The 20,446-nt window shown below is 40.5% G+C and overlaps 1 protein-coding gene across 5 annotated transcripts in view; it reads left to right on the top strand.

Annotated features, from left to right (window-relative positions):
• ANO4 (anoctamin 4) overlaps positions 1-20,446 on the top strand; it is a 393,996-nt gene that overhangs the window by 327,489 nt on the left and 46,061 nt on the right. For all 5 annotated transcript variants that reach the window (XM_053585613.1, XM_053585609.1, XM_053585608.1 and 2 more), the window contains 3 exons: positions 5,883-5,965; positions 9,835-9,975; positions 13,269-13,433. In XM_053585613.1, the coding sequence (XP_053441588.1) occupies positions 5,883-5,965; positions 9,835-9,975; positions 13,269-13,433 (389 nt within the window). The remainder of the gene's footprint in view (positions 1-5,882; positions 5,966-9,834; positions 9,976-13,268; positions 13,434-20,446) is intronic.

Below are 20,446 nucleotides of genomic sequence, written 5' to 3'. Positions count from 1 at the left end.
CAAAGACCTAACATCATTCAGTGGTTTCTAAAAAACACAGAAGTTAATCTCTTTCATATGTAAAGGTGTGAGGTGACAGCCCTATCAGACAGGCTTGTTGCATATTGTCATTCAGGGACACATATTCCTACACCCAGACTTTGTCATAACTTTCTTTTTTTTTTTTTTATTAAGTCATATACACATAGATCATGAACACATTTATGCATATGTGGAGTACAATGCATTGATTTTTTTTTATACAATCTGACGTGCTTACATCAAACCAATCAACATAGCTTTCACCTCATTTACTTGATTATTGTGTTAAGACATTTATATTCTACACTTGACAGATTTGACTTCTACCCTTGTTATATGCTCCATAGGTGTGGTCCTGCCTTTTACCCTCCCTCTGTCAAACCTCCTCTCTCCCCTCCCTTCCCACTCCATTTCTCTCCTTCATCCTGGGCTATAGTTGTGTTCTATCTTTCATAACAAAGTGTGAGTAAATATAAGTTGGTTTCATAAAAGTACTGAGTACATTGGATACTTTTTCCTCCATTCTTGAGATACTTTACTCAGTAGAATATGTTCCAGGTCCCTCCATGTAAACATAAAAGAGGTAAAGGCTCCATCATAACTTTCATGGTCTCACTGGGCCACCTGGATTCTGCTCATTCAGAAGGGGGGAAAGGATGTGGTAAAGCACCCTTCCTGTGTTTGAAGAGAAGTCAGCAGGCAAGTACTGCATGTTACATCTGCTCATATTCCACTGGAGAGAACTGTCCTTTGACCACATCTAACTGCAGGGACATATGTTTAGATAGGCAGCAATCTTCTCAGCAACAATCCTTTTACTGTGGAAGAAGGCAAGGATGCTTAGAGGACAGCTCGTAGTCCTGCCACAGTGTCCATGCAACCAAATAATGGGTGTGCTAATTAGAACAGAACCATACTTTTAATGCATGACAAAAGAGAAGCATAATAAATTTCAAATTTCGACATTACTCAGTTATTATTTATTTAATGGGCACTGATGCCTAAAGCATTCAGAAGATACAACTACATATTCTTCATACTTATATTTTAATTTCTTTTAAAGGCATATCTTGTAAATATTTAGAAAATTGAGAAAAGAGTAATTTGCCACATTTGCTTCATCCTAAGGACAGCATTTCCTTTATTATTTACTGAACCTCTGTGGGTACCAGCTGCTGTGCTGTATTCTAGGAGTTTAAAGACAACTAAGATAAAGCCCTACTCTCGAGGAGCCCACAGCTAGTGGTAAGAATGATCAACGTTTTGGTGGTGGTGGTTTTAATGCTGAATGATGTGATCAGAGCTGACGTATCTCTGTGCTAGGTTTGTACAAGTCAGCATGGAGTTGGACACAGAGAGAAAGTGTTCAAAAGGAGTAGTTACCGACATAGGGTTAAATCTGGAAGTGAGGGTGGGCATTAACTAGAAGGACCCAAATGGAGAAAAGCATGATAAGCTAAGAAAACAGTGTGGGCAAAACTGAGAACGTATGAGACAGCCCATGTATGAAATTGCTGCTGATTCAGTCTGGAGGCAAGAGTGCAACTTGGGGCAGGGAGAGTTGACCACAAGCAGGGTCCTTACGCCTTATATCCTGAGCTGGTGACAGGTATTTTATTCTATAGGTGATGTGGCTGCCCTGATTCCCAAGGCATCTGGTTGGATCTGGATTTAGAAAAATCATTAGTAAGATGCAAAGATTGAAATCTAAGAAGTTCAAATGCTAGCAATAAGGTCAAGCCTTCTGATGCTTCAGCTGAGAAAATTCTTATAGAAAGAGTTCCATACAGACACACACACAAAGAAAGCAAAGAAAAACTTGGCAAAACTCTTAGGAATTTCATCTTTTGAGAATCAATCCATAAAAGAAATGTACTTTTTAATCAAACTTATCACAGTGTTGGATGTTATGGGAGAAAGATATATAACATAAAGATATAAGTAATGAATGTATATATAGCATAAGACAGCTTTGAAACAAAAAAAAGTGTGAGCTCATAACATAAGACAGTGTATAAGCAGGCACACCCAAAGGGCAAGGGGCTCCCAGGCCTGCGGGTATTTAAGAAGGGAATTTAAATCATGGAATAATTAGGGTGTGGAATTGCAACTTGGCCTCAAAAAGAGACGACCTTTGATTACGTTTCATAGGTAGAGGTAGAAACTAATTATTCTTTCTCAAATGAATGAGCATTTCCACACAGAAACACTCTGAGAATGGTAACTGCATAAGCAACTAAGTTCTTCTCAGCCTCCCAAGTTCTAGAATGAAAGTGAGGAGAGGATTATTAGCCAAAGAAGGGAGTGCTATGGACTGAAAGTTTATGCCCCTTATTTGTTGAAATTCTACCCATCCTCCAAGATCGTGGTATTAGGAAGAGGAAGGGCCTTCGGAGGATTAAACCAGAGCCCTTGGATTGGATTAGCACCCTCCCTAGAGATCCAAGGGAGCCTCTTCTACCACATAAGGACCCAGCTGGAAGGGGCCTTCTGTGAACCAGAAAACCACCCCTCACCAGACACCACATCTGCTAGTGCCTTGATCTTGGACTTCACAGCCTCCAGGACTGTGAGAAATAAATTTGTATTGCTTATAAGCTATTTATTTTGTTTAGCTGAACAGGCTAAAACAAAGAATTAACGGTTAGAGTCTTTCTCACCTCCAGGCAGGATCCAGCACTTGCTAAAGAGGAAAAAAGTTATGGAATAATTCAACAGCCATCGGCTTGTCTTAAAAGTATGCATAATATAATAGTACATTTCAAAACTATTAAGAATAAACGTCTTACCACAACAAATAAGCAAGGTGATGGTTACATTAATCAGATGTAAGCATTCCACATTGTATATCAATTCAGCACCTTGCTGAATGCACATCATAAATGCATTAATGTACACAGTCATGATTTAATAAAGAAAAAATAAAAATAAAACAGTTCCTTCAGACAAGAACCATAGATGGGTTAGCAGGACTTAGCACCTGCTGGTATTACAGACTGGATGTGCATCTTGTGGCCGGAAGCCATCCCAAAATTCCTCCATCAAGCATCTCTGTGACACAGGGGTACCTTCCTGACTCTTAGGAGAATAGCCAGACATTCAAGGACTGGGCTATGTGTTCCTTCGGGGCTGGGGAGATTCTAGAAACCAAAGGGTAAAAAGTCCTTATCAAGTGGCATTTGCTTGAGGGGCAAGAGGATATAGAAAAGGAACAGTGCCAGGGACACTGTGCAAAGGTAAAGTGATTTGGTGAGGTGGAGGGCAAGTGTGCAGAAAAAAATTAACACAGCTGGCCCGCTTTAGTAAGGTAGCTGCTTACTAGCTCAGCCCTTGGCTGGCATCTGGGGACATGGATTTCAGGAGAGTTTCCACCACTCTTCCGGGTGAAGAGGAATGCATTATACATAAACTCCACACACAAACAGTGGGATTTATGCTTACCTTCTGCGACTCTGGAATTTCAGTTCATGCTATTCAGAGGGCACTTATGGGACCAGCCCTCCATAAAAGCCTGGGCACTGTGTTCCTGGTGAGCTTCCCCATGAGGCAACATGCACATGTGTGGTCACAGCTCCTTGTGGAGGAGTTAAGAGCATCCTGGGTGACTCCATTGAGAGAGGACCACTGGGAACTTCTGTCTGTTTCTTCCGGACATCATCCCATGGGCCTTCTTTCTTTGCCAAGTTTGCTTTACAGCCTTTCACTATGATAAATCTTAGTCATCAGTACAACTGTAGTCTGAGTCCTGTGAATCTTCCTAGTAAATCACCAAACCTGGGGAATCCCCAAGACAGCAAGACTTGCAAGAAAGGCTCCTGTAAAAAATGACTACTAGGCATTGGCAGTTTTTAAATCTCCAATGTGTATATTTATATTTCCATCTTCCAGAATTAAACACTTGATTACATTAGGTGTATTATCTTAACAACTGCAACTATTCAGAATTTTTCAGATTTTAGAAAGGTGCTAAATATACCACATGTTATGAAATATCCCAGGAGCTCTGGGGAAGGACCCATACTCAAATACATTAATATGGCTGCTTTCAATGCAGGAATAGTCTCACCAAGAGGAATAAATACAGATTCTAACTAGCCTCACATCAGTCCAGGTCAGAGCTTGCCACCAGATGAATTTGTGCCAAACTTAGGGGATTAAAAAAAAAAACTTAAGAATTTTTAGTGGCTGGGCACCGTGGCTCACAGCTGTAATCCTAGCACTCTGGAAGGCCAAGGCAGGCAGACCACCTGAGTCCATGGGTTCAAGACCAGTCTGAGCCAGAGTGAGACCCCATCTCTAAAAATAATTGGGCATTGTGGCAGGACTCTATAGTAGTCTCAGCTACTCAAGAGGCTGAGGCAAGAGAATTGCTTGAGCCCAAGAGTTTGAGGTTGCTATGAGCTATGATCCCACAGCACTCTACCCAGGGCAACAAAGTGAGATTCTGTCTCAAAAAAAAAGAATTTTTAGAGCATTTTGAATTTTAGCATTGCAGCCCAGGGATTATGCTTATTGAGACATTAAGGATTAGAATGAATTAGAAAAGTTAATTCGTTTACCAACAGTAGCACAGCTTGTATCTGAGCTGGATTTCAAATTTTGAACTGTCTAGGCCACATGCCAAAGAACTTCATTCTGTCTTTCTAGTTACTCTTAAAATCATGCCTTCAGTGTCTGAATGTGACTGATGAAGAGATAATGTGAGAACAAGAAGGAACAGAAAAGAAGAAAGTAATTATCCTTCTTTGGAAGGGGCATTTGGGGATTTTCCTTTTGCCATGAAACTGATTCTAGATGACTTTTTTTTTTTTTTTTTTTTGCTTTATGTAAGTCTAATTAGACAAGGAGGCCCCGAAGGGACAGATATGCCGATCCTTTCTCCCATAGCCCTGTTCATCTCAGCTATATCTCTAACTGTAGTCATCCCAAAATGAGAGCGCGCACGCGGGCGCATGTGTGTGTGTGTCACACGGCAGCAGTATGTCTCATTGTTTTCTATAACTCATTTAACTAGATTTTTTTTTAATTGAGTAGAAAGTTATTTTGGCTGAATTAGGATAACTTCCAGGTTTCTCTAGGTGGGAAGCTCTCTCACACTTCTTGGAAAAGTTTCTAAGAACATCTTTGCCTTCGCTGTGGCAACAAAGAGATAGTTTAGACAAAAAGAGAAGCAACAGAACTCTTTCTTCCAATAAATTACCTTCCTTCCAGAAAATAGTAAAATGTATCTTACATGGTGCTGTGAGGAAGATTGGGGGGAGCAAAAGTCACCACCAGTCAGATACATAGGAACTGCTAAGTCTTGGTTTTGCTTCTTGGCCCTTCCCTGCTGCTGACTTTTATTATTTATTTATTTATTTATTTATTGAGACAGAGTCTCACTATATCACCCTCGGTAGAGGGCCGTGGTGTCACAGCTCACGGCAACCTCAAACTCTTGGGCTTAAGCAATTCTCTTAAATGCATTAATGCACACAGCTATGATTTAATTAAAAAAAATTGTTAAGAGTAAAAAAATGATAAATAAAAAAATAAAAATAAATTCTCTATCAGTTAGAAAGAAGCTGGTAACCCAGTTCTCTGTGTTCTTACATTCTAATAAGTCTAATAAGTCTGCGACTTGCAAACCAGCTTAATTTAATTCTAAATGAAATCCCTTATTTTTCATAGTTTGACACAAGCTTAGTAATTCTCAGAAAATGGTCCCTGTTAAATGAAGTTTAGCCAGAAATTCTGATATTCTGGGAAGCTTACACAAACAGCTGCCATTCTTTGCAATGGCTTCATTATTCAGTGACATAGTTAACAGCCATGTCTTACTTTTATTTGAAAATGTCTTTATCTTTCTCTGCTTGTTCCAGCAACAGTTTTCCTGGAGTTCTGGAAAAGACGGCGAGCCGTCATTGCTTATGACTGGGATTTGATAGACTGGGAGGAAGAGGAGGTTTGTATCATTTTCCTCGGAATTTTTGAAAAAGCAAATCACCAAGATGCACACAGTGCCTTGAATCATCACTCTCTGCTCTGTGACAGAAGTCAGGTTGGCTCTTAAAGCATTTTCAGTACCTGCCTTACCAGTAAAAAAAGGGACTGGCAAAATTTAAAGAAAAAAAGCACTTGATTTCTTCCTTAGTGGAGCAGAACTCCATGACTAAGTGAAGCATTTCACTTGTGAGTGGAGGCCCCAGAACAATTGGTAGTATTTTTTTTTTTTTACTTTTCTTAAATATAATCCATTTTCTTTACTTTAGCAGAAAAAAGGCATTGGTTTTACATCTCTAGGCACATGGAAGCAAAGAGAATTACTCCAAGGAAATGAGCAACTCAGTACCCAGGACAGTTCCCAGGTGTGCACCACTCTGAAGTCGCACAGCAGGGGTGAATGTGGAGGGGACACCACTCCCAGGCAGCTGCCCAAACCTGCCAAGGCCAGGCAAACTCAGTCTCTGAGGCCTCACCTTCTCGGCACAGTCCCCAGCCCTGTCACTCTCCTTTCACCCTCTTTTTTTTTTTTTTTTTTGAGAATCTCACTCTGTTGCCCTCGGTAGAGTGCGGTGGCATCACAGCTCCCAGCAACCTCAAACTCTCTGACTCAGGTGATCCTCTTGCCTCAGCCTCTTAAGTAACTGGGACTACAGGTGCCGCCATTATGCCTGGCTGTTTTCTTTTTCCATTTTTAGTAGAGATGGGCTTCTGCTCTTGCTCAGGCTGGTCTCGGACTCCTGAGCTCAGGCAATCCATCCACGTTGGCCTCCCAGAGTGCTAGGATTGCAGGTGTGAGCCACCGTGCCCAATCCTTCCTTTCACCCTCTTCTAGGCCAATCCACTGTGCTCCTTCCTAACTTCTGTCTGGTTTTCATACTCTCTTCTTGCCCCTTTCCCGTCAGAATTCTCAGGTACCCAGCTGGGCATGGTCACGTTCCCCCATCAGACCAATTCTCTCTCACCAATCCTGAGTCTGGTTTCCTCAGAGCCTTGCCGTGCCAGTCAATCAGAAGAACTGTTCATCCACATGTAATATCATGATGGAAATTAATGGGTGTTTTCCTTGCCGGGAACATATATACATGTATATTTGTAGACTAAAATGAATCTTCTAGAAATACAAATGATGAGAATTTTAGCCCTGATTGGCTCAGTAGGAGAGCAATTTTGAGAGTCTTTTTTGGTTTGTTTTTTCCTTAAAATCACTCTTCAATAATTTGAATAGCTGCCTTTTCTCCTTATGTCCATGAAATACTTTGGGGGAGCTTTTTGTTTTGTTTTGGGTCTTAGTTTGGTTTTATTGTATGTATTTAAGGCACACAGCATGATGTTTTGATATATGATCTGGGGATATTCAGCGATCCATGTTCTTCTGATAAGGCCTTCTCTCATGGTTTTGTAAACATTGTTCAGAAAACGATTTTCTGGGTTTGAAGAAGCTGCCCTGGCAGACTCTGGGGTCCAGTGGCAGCAGCCAGGTTGTGTTAGAACATCCTCTGGGTGGCGGATTCTGCCATTTCTGGTTACGTGTTTTCATGGGACCAGTTCCCAGGAGGATGGCAAATGCTCTTTCCTAGGAATCCAAGTCACCACCAAAAACTGTGGCAGCATGGGCAATTTACTTCACCTTTAGCTTCTTTTTCATTTAGTTAGGATGTAACTGAATTTCCTCTTTTAGCTATAAAGTGTGGTATCATTTGAATAACTTCTACCTCACTGGCATGTGTGGTGGTCTCAGGATGTGGGTACACTTGACATAAATATATCCCTTGTCTGTCTGGAGTCTTCTATCTTCCTGGCCATTGTTAAAAACTTGGACAGTGGGTCAGCGCCGGTAGCTCAGAGGCTAGAGTGCCAGCCACATACACCTGGCCCAGGCCTGCCAAATAACAATGACAACTATAACAAAAAAAAAAAAAAAACAAAAAAACAGCTGGGCATTGTAGCAGGTGCCTGTAGTCCCAGCTACTTGGGAGGCTGAGACAAGAGAATCGCTTAAGCCCAAGAGTTTGAGGTTGCTGTGAGCTGTGATGCTATGGTACTCTACTGAGGGTGACATAGTGAGACTCTGTCTCAAAGAAAAAAAAAAAAGCGTGGAGAGCTGAACTGTTCCTTCCGCAGCGTACCTTTGTACAGGAGCCTGCCTCTAGCCACAGATAGTTATAGTTCTCAATTTGGGGTTCATTGTGGGAATGCCCCATACCTTCCTTATTCTGGGGTAACCTAGTATATTAGTTTTCTGGGGCTGCCGTAACAAAGCAGCACAGCTTGAACAATAGTCGTTTGCATGCTCCCAGTCTGGAGGCTAGAAGTCCAAGGTCAGGGTGTTAGCAGGGTCGGTTTCTTCTGAGGTCCATCATGGAACAGTCCTGTCCAGGACTCTCTCCTGGGCTTACAGAGTGTCCATCCCCATGTCTTCACATCACCTTCCCTTTGTGTATGGCTGTGTCCAAATGTCCTCTTCTTATAAAGACACCAGTCATATTGAATTAGGATCCACCCTGATGACTCCTCTTGGTCACCTCTATCAAGAACCTATCTCCACATCCGGTCACATTCTGAGGTACTGGGGGTTAGGGCTTCATCTTGTGACGTGATACAGTTCTGCCTATAACACCAAGGAGCACAGACCTGGCTCTGTGACTGGCTTCCGTTTTGATTGGGTCACTATGCACACTTAATGATACTTAGAGCCTAATAACTTGAAAGTTTCCCAAAGAAGCAAAAGAGTCTAAGTCTGTTCTGTTAATACCCTCGAGTACAACTGCCTGAAATCAATGAACGAGGCGGAGCCCGCTTCTCAGTGTGTCTCCTCCCGACCTTAGCCATGACTGCCCCGAGTGAGGTCCAGTGCTGGGCTGACGCTGTGGCGGGAGGCAGGCTGAGCTGACACCAAGGACAGACACCCTTCACCTACATAGTGGCGTCGCCCAAGCTGGGCTCACCCTCCAGGACCTCTCTTGCATCAGCTCTTTTTCTTTGCTCTTCTTCCAAGCCTCATGTCCTTCTGTGTGGATTAACTCAACATCCATTTCACCAGAGTTTCTGCTCGTTATCCATCCTCTTCCAAAACACTCAAAGAAAAGTGTCCTTCATTACCCAGCACCCATGTCAGCAGGCCCCCGTGCTAATTACCCTCCCTAATCCCCATAATTGCTTTTTAGTCAGAAGCTTTTCACATGTGGATGGGGCTCAGCTAAATGCAATAAAATCTTAGCTTGATTTAAAATTAGAGGAGCTGGTTTTGAAAAGTGTTCACCTGGTTTTCAGTAATAGCTAACCATACGCTTAATGGGTGTTTTCCTTGCCGGGAACATATATATATGTTTAAAGATAATGACTCCTCTTAGAGCTTATCAGAAAGCACACCCACCATGGTTTTAGTGACGTAAATCTAAAAATGCAAAAATTAAAATTCACAGGGGAAAGATTAAGAGTTATATTGTCCTAATAACTTACAAAATATTTTCCTGTTCAGAAACCTTCTTTGTCCTGGTGTCTGTACGTTGCCTGGTAATAAAAGTAAAAGCCTATTAGATGTTCCAAACTACTAGGGACAGAACATGTGGTCCCTTTAAAAAATATTAGTTGCAGTTTCTTTCTTCAGGCTGCATTTAATAACAGAGAAATGTAGCTGTTAGTTTAAATCACATTGCTTTTGATGATAGTAAATCATGATCTTCGTTCTTTAAATTTTCTTCAAGTGGCCCATTTCCAAACACTGAAGCTGTTGACTCAGTTTTACGGTGGGGTAAAAGGATATATATATTTTTTCTTATTGTGTGAATGCTGCTTTAGTGCATAAAAATCTATCTGCTTGTCCTTTAGGAAGAAATCCGACCCCAATTTGAAGCCAAGTATTCCAAGAAAGAACGGATGAATCCCATTTCAGGAAAGCCAGAACCTTACCAAGCATTTACAGATAAATGCAGCAGACTTATCGTTTCTGCATCTGGAATATTTTTTATGGTTTGAAACTTTTTTTTACAAGAATCTCTTTGTTTCATAAACTACCAATCCGTAGCTCAATAACAATAATAATTATATCCTGCATTTGCGTAGTCCTACAAAACATTTTTGTACTTTGTGTTATTTGATCCTCATAATAACTCCGTTTGGCAGTCGGGGATGGTATTGCTCTGACCATATTACAGATGAATCAGCTGAGACTCCAAAAGGTTATGGGGCTTGACCAGGGACAGCCAGTAGGTAGCTAAGAGCTCAGGCCCTATGCGGTAACATTCTTTCCACTCGCCATGTTGTGCTATGCCATGCTGAAAGGAACTCAGAGTTTGAGTTAGGATCCATAGCAGTGTTTTCCAAACTTTTTGCCTTGCCGTACAGTAATAAATGCATTTTCCATCCCAAGCCAGCATATGCAGTAGATATAGAAACTTCAAGTATATAGAACAGTAGATGAAAACTGGATGTAATAACTACACTGTGCTCACCTTCATCATGTGGTAAACTCTGGAGTTTATTACCATCTATATTTTCTTGAGTTTTATTTTCAAATATAGATGGTAATAAAACTCTATTTACCTGTTACCTGCTTACTCTGTTATCAGTAACAGTTAACCATACACTTAGAATCTATTGGGGGATAAAAATGATTTTCTGGCTCCTGAATACTCATATCAGCTTGAAAAACACTAACTTAGAGCGGAGTTCTTTCTTAAAAAGAAGTCATTTAGACTTGAACTTTGATACCGTTAGTTGCTAAACAAAACATGCAAATTTTTCGGAAGTGTCATTTTAGAACTGTCAGCTCTTCCTTTCCTTTTTTCAAATGACAAGGTTATAAATATAGACCCTAAAACACTGTAGTCTGAAGGACAAGACTACAGCACGTCCGGGCCATCTACCCCCTTTGGCCAGCGAAGAAACTTGGGGGATGAAATGCTGGACAGCTTGCCCAGAGTCCCTGGGCTCAGACCAAGGTCCAAATCCATTCCCTTCTTCACACATCACTTTGTTTTTTTTTTGTTGTTTTTTTTTTAAAGTTAAAAGTTTTATTAAGGTGAATGATTTTCCTTAATTCATGTAAGTTCATTTTTAATATTAAATAGGGTTAGGTGCTCAATAATCCAAGTTTTATTTATTTAGAATTTATTCCAGTTTAGTCCCCTTAAATGCATTTGCTTACTGTTTGTTTATATTTTAACAGATAACAAGTATGAATTACTAGTTATATAAAAAGAGGTAATTGCACTGGAAAATAAAAATTTATAGGATTTTATACACATCACTTTGTAAGCAACTGTATCAGGCTTTGCCCTCTACATACACATTTACATTTATTGTCTTTTTTTTGCACATGAGACCCATACACATAGATTAAGCCTAAGCCTATAGATGGGGAGCTCAACACACAGTGCTGAAGCCACAGAGAGGACAGGTTTGCCCAAGGTCATGTTGCTAGGTAATAGCTAAGCCAGGGCTGCGATTTGTCCTCTGACTCTGAGTTCATGGGCTGTTTATCTGCCTCACTGCCACCTTTGTCTGAATCTCAGCACTAATTTTCCCTGTCTCGCCATCAACAGCTCCAGGATTAAGTTCTAAGCAAGTTTTTGTTTCTTTATTTGATGATTATTGTGTTATCATTATTTTGGCCAGTTCTAGCTAAGGCTTTATACCCGAGCTTTTAGAGCATGTTGGCCTTAGAAGCAAGTATAAAAGAAAATTTATACAAGACGAAGGAATGCTTGTATGAAGAAAGAAATCTCAAAGTCAGCAGAGGCCATCCTAAGGCCCTGCTTTAGGATCCAGTTTTTATAATTAGGTGGGCTGAGCTCTCTGTGATGAAAGTCACCAAACATTTTGGAGTCTCAGATTTGTATCACCATTGGTCCTTATATTCATGGGTTCTGCATCTGTGGATTCAGCCAACCCCAAGTAGAAGAATCTAAGAAAAAAAAAGAGTAGGGGCGGTGCCTGTGACTCAAAGGAGTAAGGTGCCGGCCCCATATACCAGAGGTGGCGGGTTCAAACCCAGCCCTACCCAAAAACTGCAAAAAGAAGAAAAAAAAAAAAAAGAAAGAAAGAGTGGCTGTATCTGTACTATACATATACAGACTTTGTTTCCTTGTCATTATTCCCTAAACAGTCATTTATGTAACATTTACATTAGGCATTATAAGTGATGATTTAAAGTATACGGGATGACATGCATAGGTTATGCAAGTATTATACCACTTTATACAAAGGACTTGATCATCCATTTATTTGGGGGATTTGCAGAGGGCCCTGAATCCAGTCCCTCATAAGGATATTTCACAGAGACAGAAATATGCTGTATTGTTCTCAAACCCCAAGACATCTTCAGGGAAAGATACTGCAGTCTGTGCGTACATTCAATGCACAAGGCGCTAGGTACCTGTCACATTGTTGGTTCATTCCACAACACCTACCGTGCATCTGTAATTATGCTCAGGTGCTGCAGAAACCACACTGAGCAAAACATACCACCCCTGTCCTCATAGAGCTTATTTTCTAAATACAGCTATAATTTGTCAGGTTATTGTCAAATAAGATTGACAATAATCAAATAAATTGTTGGAAATTCTAAGTAGCATCATGAAAGAAGCTGTGCTTATATGGTATAGATACCATATAACAACAACAAATAGTCTGGGGGTCATAATTATGAACTGGTGTTTAAGCTGAGAAGTAAAGAAGGATGAGTAGGTGTTAACTAGGGTGTGTATTGCGAGCGTGTGTGTATTTGGCAGGAGATTGGGTGGGTAGGTCTTGGAGGAAAAGGAACTGGTCTTGAAGATCAAGGGTGCTTAGCCTGTTAGAAGCCATGAGAGAAGGTGTGGGGTCCTCAGAGAGAAGAAATGATGGTGCATCCCCAGTGGGGCTGGATCTTTCAGGCCACAATAAGATTTGCTTTCACCCTAGAAGAATAGGAAGCCAATAAACAATTTCGAACAGAAGAGCAGAATGATAAGATTTCCATAGGAAATATTTGTTCATCTGCTCAATCTAATATTCTTCTTTAAAAAGCAGCACCCATAACTTATACCATCTTCTCAACTTCAAGCAGTGTGGGTTTTCTATTTGAATAACAAAGAAAATACAGACAAGAGAAAGTGTTAACCACAATGCCAAGTACACATTTCAGGGCGGTGTGGTCAGTACCACTCCAACCCTGGAGCATTATTTCCATTTTTCACCCGAGGGTTTTCCAGAAATGTGAATCTCCTTCCTGAAACACTCCGCCAGAGTTGCTCACTGGGTTTCCTCTGTCTTCCTGCCAGATCTGCGTGGTGATTGCTGCCGTGTTCGGGATCGTCATTTACCGCGTGGTGACTGTCAGCACTTTCGCTGCCTTCAAATGGGCGCTAATCAGGAACAATTCTCAGGTTGCGACCACAGGGACTGCCGTGTGCATTAACTTCTGTATCATCATGTTGCTGAACGTGGTAAGTGAGCTGCAAGGTTACCAGCCAAATAGATCAAAAGATATGGGCTGCAAGTGATAGTTTCCTTGCTGAAGGGACCTGGCCTCAGAAAGACAGGTCACTCACACAGTAGCAAAGTGCCAGGCATGGACATGCACTCAGCTCTGAGGGTTTAAAAGGCTTGATTCAATCCAGGCTTCAGGATTTTTGCTGTATAACATTGGACAAGACACATAATCTCTCTGATCGTTAGTTCCCTTATTTGTTTAATAAGATAATGCTGTCTACCCCTTGGGGAAATTTAGAGAAAGACAGTACAGTAGAACCTCTGTAAGTTGACCACTGTAACAAGCTGGTCAACATAGAGAGGTGGTCAACATAAGGTATCAGGCCTACTTACTGATATGCACATGTGGGGTGTGCCGGGTCTGTGAAAATTAGGTCAATTTAAGGAGTTGGTCAATGGAGGGAGGTGGTCAACTGTGGAGGTTCTACTGTATTTTAAAGACCCCAACTCAGAACCTGTGACATAGCTGGCTATGTGGGTTCCTGTTTCCTTTTCCATTCTGAATGATGGGAAAGCAGGTAGTAACCAAAACGTTCCTTGAAAACCCCACAAGGAAATTATCAAGGTGGTATTGTTGCATTTGTTGATTTCCAGCCTTTTCTTTAATTGCATATTTCAGCCCAGATGACTTCCACAAATTCCCAACTCACTTGTAAGACTGTCTTACATCAACAAATTGACCATCTCCACCTAATACTTTTAGCCTCCTATTCCCCCACCTTATCTCCAGAATTTGCTCTTTCTAAAGCCTCCCCCATTTAGTTGATTAGGCTAAAACCCTTGGCACTCTCATTGACTCTCCGTTTCTCTCACCATCAAACGTGACCAGAATTCGATCCCTTTTGGCACATGCCCACCTCCCACCCTGGTCCAGGCCCCTAGCATGTTTCATCTGAATTATTGCAGAGGTTTCCCACGTGGCCTCCCAGCTGTCAAGGTGAAGGCTCAGTGCAGAAGCTAGAGCTTCTCACATGGGAGTCAGCTCATGTCACACCTCTGTTCCCAAGGCTCAGTGGCTTTAGTCTCCCTGGAGTAAACATCCGTGTCTTTGCGATGGCTTCTCAGGCTCGCCTCATCTGGCCCCTGTGACCTCTCTGATCTCAGCTCCTCCCAGCTCACCCTGATTCACCTGCTCCGGCCACATTATCCCTAAGGTGCTCTTATCCAAGGACTGTTGAGTCGCTGTTCTCTGCGCATGGAAACTTCTTTCCCCAGAGTCTTGCTCAAACGTTGCTTCTCTAAGAAGAGCCGCCTAGTTCCTCTCATCACAGTTCATGCCATCTGGCCATTTCCTACCTCCTGGCCTGCTTTACTTTCCTCTGTAGCATTCATCACCACCTAAGACGCTGCATACCCTATTATTCCTTTGTTTATATCTTCATCATCACTGGATGTTGGCCCGTAAGGGCAGAACTTGTTCTCTGTTTTGGTCTTGCATTTTTCTGTTAATATTCCCTAGTGCCTGGAACAGGGCCTGGTCCATAAAAGTTACTCAGTAATTGTTATTTTTTTTTTGTAGAACAAAATCTAGTAGCTGGCAGGGTTGGACTTTGGGTTCAACCTATACATAAAAATACTGACCTTGGGTTTGTAATAGGAAATAAAGCAGATAATTTATCTGGAGTGCCAAACATAGTATTAGGCATGGAGTAGACATTCAATTAATTCAATCAATTTTTTAAATTAAATCATAGCTGTGTACATTAATGCGATCATGGGGCACCATACACTGGTTTTATAGACCGTTTGACACATTTTCATCACACTGGTTAACATAGCCTCCCTGGCATTTTCTTAGTTATTGTATTAAGACATCTACATTCTACATTTACTAAGTTTCATATTTACCCTTGTAAGATGCGCCGCAGGTGTAATCCCGCCAATCCCTCTCCCTCTCCCCACTCCCTCCCCCCCCTTTCCCCCTTCCCCCTATTCTTAGGTTATAACTGGGTTACAGCTTTCATATGAAAGCCATAAATTAGTTTCATAGTAGGGCTGAGTACATTGGGTACTTTTTCTTCCATTCCTGAGATACTTTACTAAGAAGAATATGTTCCAGCTCCATCCATGTAAACACGAAAGAGGTAAAGTCTCCATCTTTCTTTAAGGCTGCAAAATATTCCATGGTGTACATATACCACAATTTATTAATCCATTCGTGGATCGATGGCACTTGGGCTTTTTCCATGAATTAGCAATTATGAATTGGGCTGCAATAAACATTCTGGTACAAATATCTTTGTTATAATGTGATTTTTGGTCTTCTGGGTCTTCCACTAGTAGTGGAATTACAGGATTGAATGGTAGATCTATTTTTAGATCTCTAAGTGTTCTGTAAACATCTTTCCAAAAGGAAAGTATTAATTTGCATTCCCACCAGCAGTGTAGAAGTGTTCCCTTTTCTCCACATCCACGCCAACATCTCTGGTCTTGGGATTTTGTGATATGGACTAGTCTTACTGGAGTTAGATGATATCTCAAAGTAGTTTTGATTTGCATTTCTCTGATGATTAAAGATGATGAGCATTTTTTCATATGTCTGAAGGCCGCGCGCCTGTCTTCTTCAGAGAAGTTTCTCTTCAAGTCCCTTGCCCAGCCTGCAATGGAATCACTTGTTCTTTCCTTGCTTATATGTTTGAGTTCTTTCTGGATTCTGGTTATTAAACCTTTGTCAGAGACATAACCTGCAAATATCTTCTTCCATTCTGAGAGCTGTTTGCTTCCTTTACTTACTGTGTTCTTGGCTGTGCAGAAGCTTTTTAGTTTGATCAGGTCCCAGTACTGTATTTTTGAAGCTGCTTCAATTGCCCAGGGGGGTCCTCCTTATAAAATACTCGCCCTGACTGATTTCTTCAAGGGTTTTCCCTGCACTCTCTTCTAGTATTTTTATAGTTCCATGTCTTAAGTTTAAATCTTTAATCCAATGAGAGTCTATCTTAGTTAATGGTGAAAGGTATGGGTGCACTTTCAGTCTTCTCCGGGTAGCCAGCCAGTTCACCCAGCACCATTTGTTAAATAGGGAATCTTTTTCCCCACTGAATGTTTTTAATTGGCTTGTCAAATTAAACTTGACCATGTGGTTTTTAATTGGCTTGTCAAATTAACGGTAAGTAGCTGGATTCATCTCTTGGTTCTCTATTCTGTTCCAGACATCTACTCTCTGTTTTTGTGCCAATACCATGCTGTTTTAATCACTATCGATTTATAGTATAGTCTGAGGTCTGGTAGCATGATTCCTCCTGCTTTGTTTTTATTTCTGAGTAATGTCTTGGCTATTCAAGGTTTTTTCTGATTCCATATAAAACGAAGTATTATTTTTTCAAGATCTTTGAAGTATGAAATGGGGCTTTAATAGGGATTGCATTAAAATTGTATATTGCTTTGGGTAGTATGGACATTTTAACAATGTTGATTCTTTCCAGCCATGATCATGGTATGTTTTTCCATTTGTTAACATTTTCAGCTATTTCTTTTCTTAGAGTTTCATAGTTCTCTTTATAGAGATCTTTCACATCCTTTGTTAGATAAACTCCCAAATATTTCATCTTCTTTGGCACTACTGTGAATGGAATAGAGTCCTTACCTGTTTTTTCAGCTTGACTATTGTTTGTATATATAAAGGCTACCGATTTATGAATACTGATTTTGTAATCTGAGACACTGCTGTATTCCTTGATCACTTCTAGGAGTTTTGTAGTAGAATTCCTGGTGTTTTCCAGATATACAATCATATCATCTGTGAAGAGCAAAAGTTTGATCTCTTCTGACACTATATGGATACTCTTGATTGCCTTTTCTTCCCTAATTGTGGTGGCTAAAACTTCCCTTACAATGTTAAAGAGCAGTAGAGACAATGGGAAGCCTTGTCGGGTTCCTGATCTGAGTGGAAATGATTTCAATTTAACTCCATTCGATACGATATTGGCTGTGGGTTTGCTGTAGATGGCCTCTATCAGTTTAAGAAATGTCCCTTGTATACCAATTTTCTTAAGTGTTCTGATCATGAAGGGATGTTGGATATTATCAAAAGCTTTTTCTGCATCAATTGAGAGAATCATATGGTCTTTGTTTTTTAATTTGTTTATGTGCTGAATTACACTTATAGATTTACGTATATTGAAACAGCCTTGAGACCCTGGGATAAAACCGACTTGGTCATGATGTATAATTTGTTTGAAGTGTTGCTGGATTCTGTTTGTTAGGATCTTGTTGAATATTTTTGCATCTATATTGATTAGTGATATTGGTCTATAATTTTCTTTTCTTGTTGGGTCTTTTCCTGGTTTGGGGATCAGGGTGATGTTTGCTTCATAGAACGTGTTGGGTAGTGTTCCTTCTTTTTCTACATTTTGGAACAGCTTGAGTAATATAGGCACTAATTCCTCTTCAAAGGTTTGGTAGAATTCTGACATGAAGCCATCTGGTCCCGGGCTTTTCTTTTTAGGGAGGTTTTGTATGGTTGATGCTATTTCAGAACTTTTATTGGCCTGTTCAACATTTCCACTTGATTCTGCCTAAGTCTTGGAAGGTGACGTGCTTCCAAGTATTGGTCAATTTCCTTCCGATTTTCATATTTCTGAGGATACAGTTTCTTGTAATATTCATTAAGGATTTTTTGAATTTCTGAGGAGTCTGTTGTTATTTCATCTTTGTCATTTCTGATTGATGAGATTAGAGATTTTACTCTTTTTTTTTTTTCTGGTTAGGTTAGCCAAAGGGCTATTTTATTGACCTTTTCAAAAAAACAACTTTTTGATTTATTGCTCTGTTGTATAATTCTTTTGTTTTCAGTTTCATTTAATTCTGCTCTAATTTTGGTTATTTCTTTTCTTCTACTGGGTTTGGGGTTGGAATGTTCTTCCTTTTCCAGTTGCTTGAGATGTCCCATTAAGTTGTTAACTTCCTCTCTTTCCGTTCCCTTGAGGAAGGCTTGCAGTGCTATAAATTTCCCTCTTAGGACTGCCTTTGCGGTGTCCCAGAGGTTCTGATAATTCGTGTCTTCATTGTCGTTTTGTTCCAAAAATTTGACAGTTTCCTTCTTAATCTCATCTCTGACCCAGCTATCATTCAGCATAAGGTTATTTAACTTCCATGTTTTTGTATGAGTATGCAGATTTCTGTTGTTACTGAGTTCAACTTTTATTCCATGGTGGTCTGAGAACATACAAGGAATAATTTCTATTCCTTTAAATTTACTGAGGTTAGACTTGTGACCTAAGATGTGATTGATTTTGGAGTATGTTCTGTGGACTGATGAGAAGTATGTATATTCGGTTTTGTTGGGATGAAATGTTCTGTAGATGTCTACTAAATCCAAATGTTGGATGGTTAGATTTAAATCTAAAATTTCTTTGCTCAGCTTCTTATTGGAGGATCGATCTAACACTGCCAAAGGAATGTTGAAATCTCCAACTATTATGGAGCTTGAGGAAATCAACTTGCTCACGTCTGTTAGAGTTTCTCTTATAAATTGAGGTGCATTCTGGTTGGGTGCATAGATATTAATAATTGAAATCTCATCATATTGAGTATTACCCTTAACAAATATGAAGTGACCTTTCTCATCCTTCCTTACTTTCGGTGGTTTAAAGCCTATTGTATTTGCGAATAGAATTGCAATACCTGCTTTTTTCTGGTTACCATTTGCCTGAAATATGGATGACCATCCTTTCACCCTGAGTCTATATTTATCTTTTAAGGTAAGATGTGACTCTTGTATGCAGCAAATATCTGGCCTGAGTTTTTGTATCCAGTCAGCTAACCTGTGCCTCTTTAGAGGACAGTTTAAGCTGTTCACATTAATGGAGAATATTGATAAGTCTGGTAAAATTTTGGGTATCGAGTTTTTCGAAAGTCCAGTGGACATTTTTAATCCTTTCGCCATTGTGGAAGTTGGAGTTTGATCAAAAGTTTCTGAGTGAGTTTACTTTTGTGGTAGAGGATTGGGCTGGTCATTATGGAGAATAGGTCTGAGAATATCCTGAAGAGCTGGTTTGGTTATGGCAAATTTCTTCTACATATGAATGTCATTAAAGTATTTAATTTCTCCATCATAAATGAAACTCAGTTTAGCTGGATACAGGATCCGGGGTTGAAAATTATTTTTCTTTAGGAGATTAAAAGTCGATGACCACCCTCTTCTGGCTTGAAAAGTTTTAGCAGAGAGATCTGCAGTCATTCTGATATTCTTCCCTTTGTAGGTAATGGATTTCTTACGTCTGGCTGCTTTCAGAATTTTCTCCTTCATATTAACTTTAGTGACATTAATTACGATATGCCTGGGGAATGTCTTATTTGGATTGAGTCATGCTGGTGTTCTGAAACTGTCTCCCATCTGAATTTCAGAATCTCTTGGCATGTCTGGAAAATTCTCTTTCATAATTTCATGGAGAAGGGCCTCTGTGCCTTGCGAGGCCACTTCATCACTTTTAGGGATTCCAATAAGGCGGATATTAGCCTTCTTCGAATTATCCCAGAGCTCTCTGAGAGAATGATCCATTTTTGCTCTCCATTTCTCTTCCTCTTTGAGAGTTTGGGAGCGTTCAAAGACTTTGTCTTCAATGTCAGAAATCCTTTCTTCTACTTGCTCCACTCTGTTACTGAGGGATTCTACTGTATTTCTTTGAGGGCTGCACAGAAATTGGAAAAGGAAAATCAAACCTTCCTACAACCACACACCCAGGGCACCACCTGAATAGTCCTCAGGTGATTGGATCAGTTCAAAAAGTCCAAATCAATTGTCTCAGTCAGCACCTGTCTCAGGTGGGAGAGTTTAAAAGTCTCTGGCAACTGGATCACAGGGGTCTGGTGACTACTCAGATATGGCTTGCTCCGGTGCTCCGTGGAGTCAGGAGGACCCACCCAGCAAATAGATCCTTCTGGGAAGGTTAATGCCTCCTTCCCCACCTTGCACCTCTGTCACACCCAGTCACTGATAGCCCCGCAGTTGGCTGACCCAGTTGCCTGT

The sequence above is a fragment of the Nycticebus coucang genome, chromosome 3 (assembly GCF_027406575.1).
Source record: "Nycticebus coucang isolate mNycCou1 chromosome 3, mNycCou1.pri, whole genome shotgun sequence".
NCBI lineage: Eukaryota > Metazoa > Chordata > Mammalia > Primates > Lorisidae > Nycticebus > Nycticebus coucang.
Note: the sequence above shows the minus strand (reverse complement) of the source record. Positions and strands in the feature narration are given on the sequence as shown.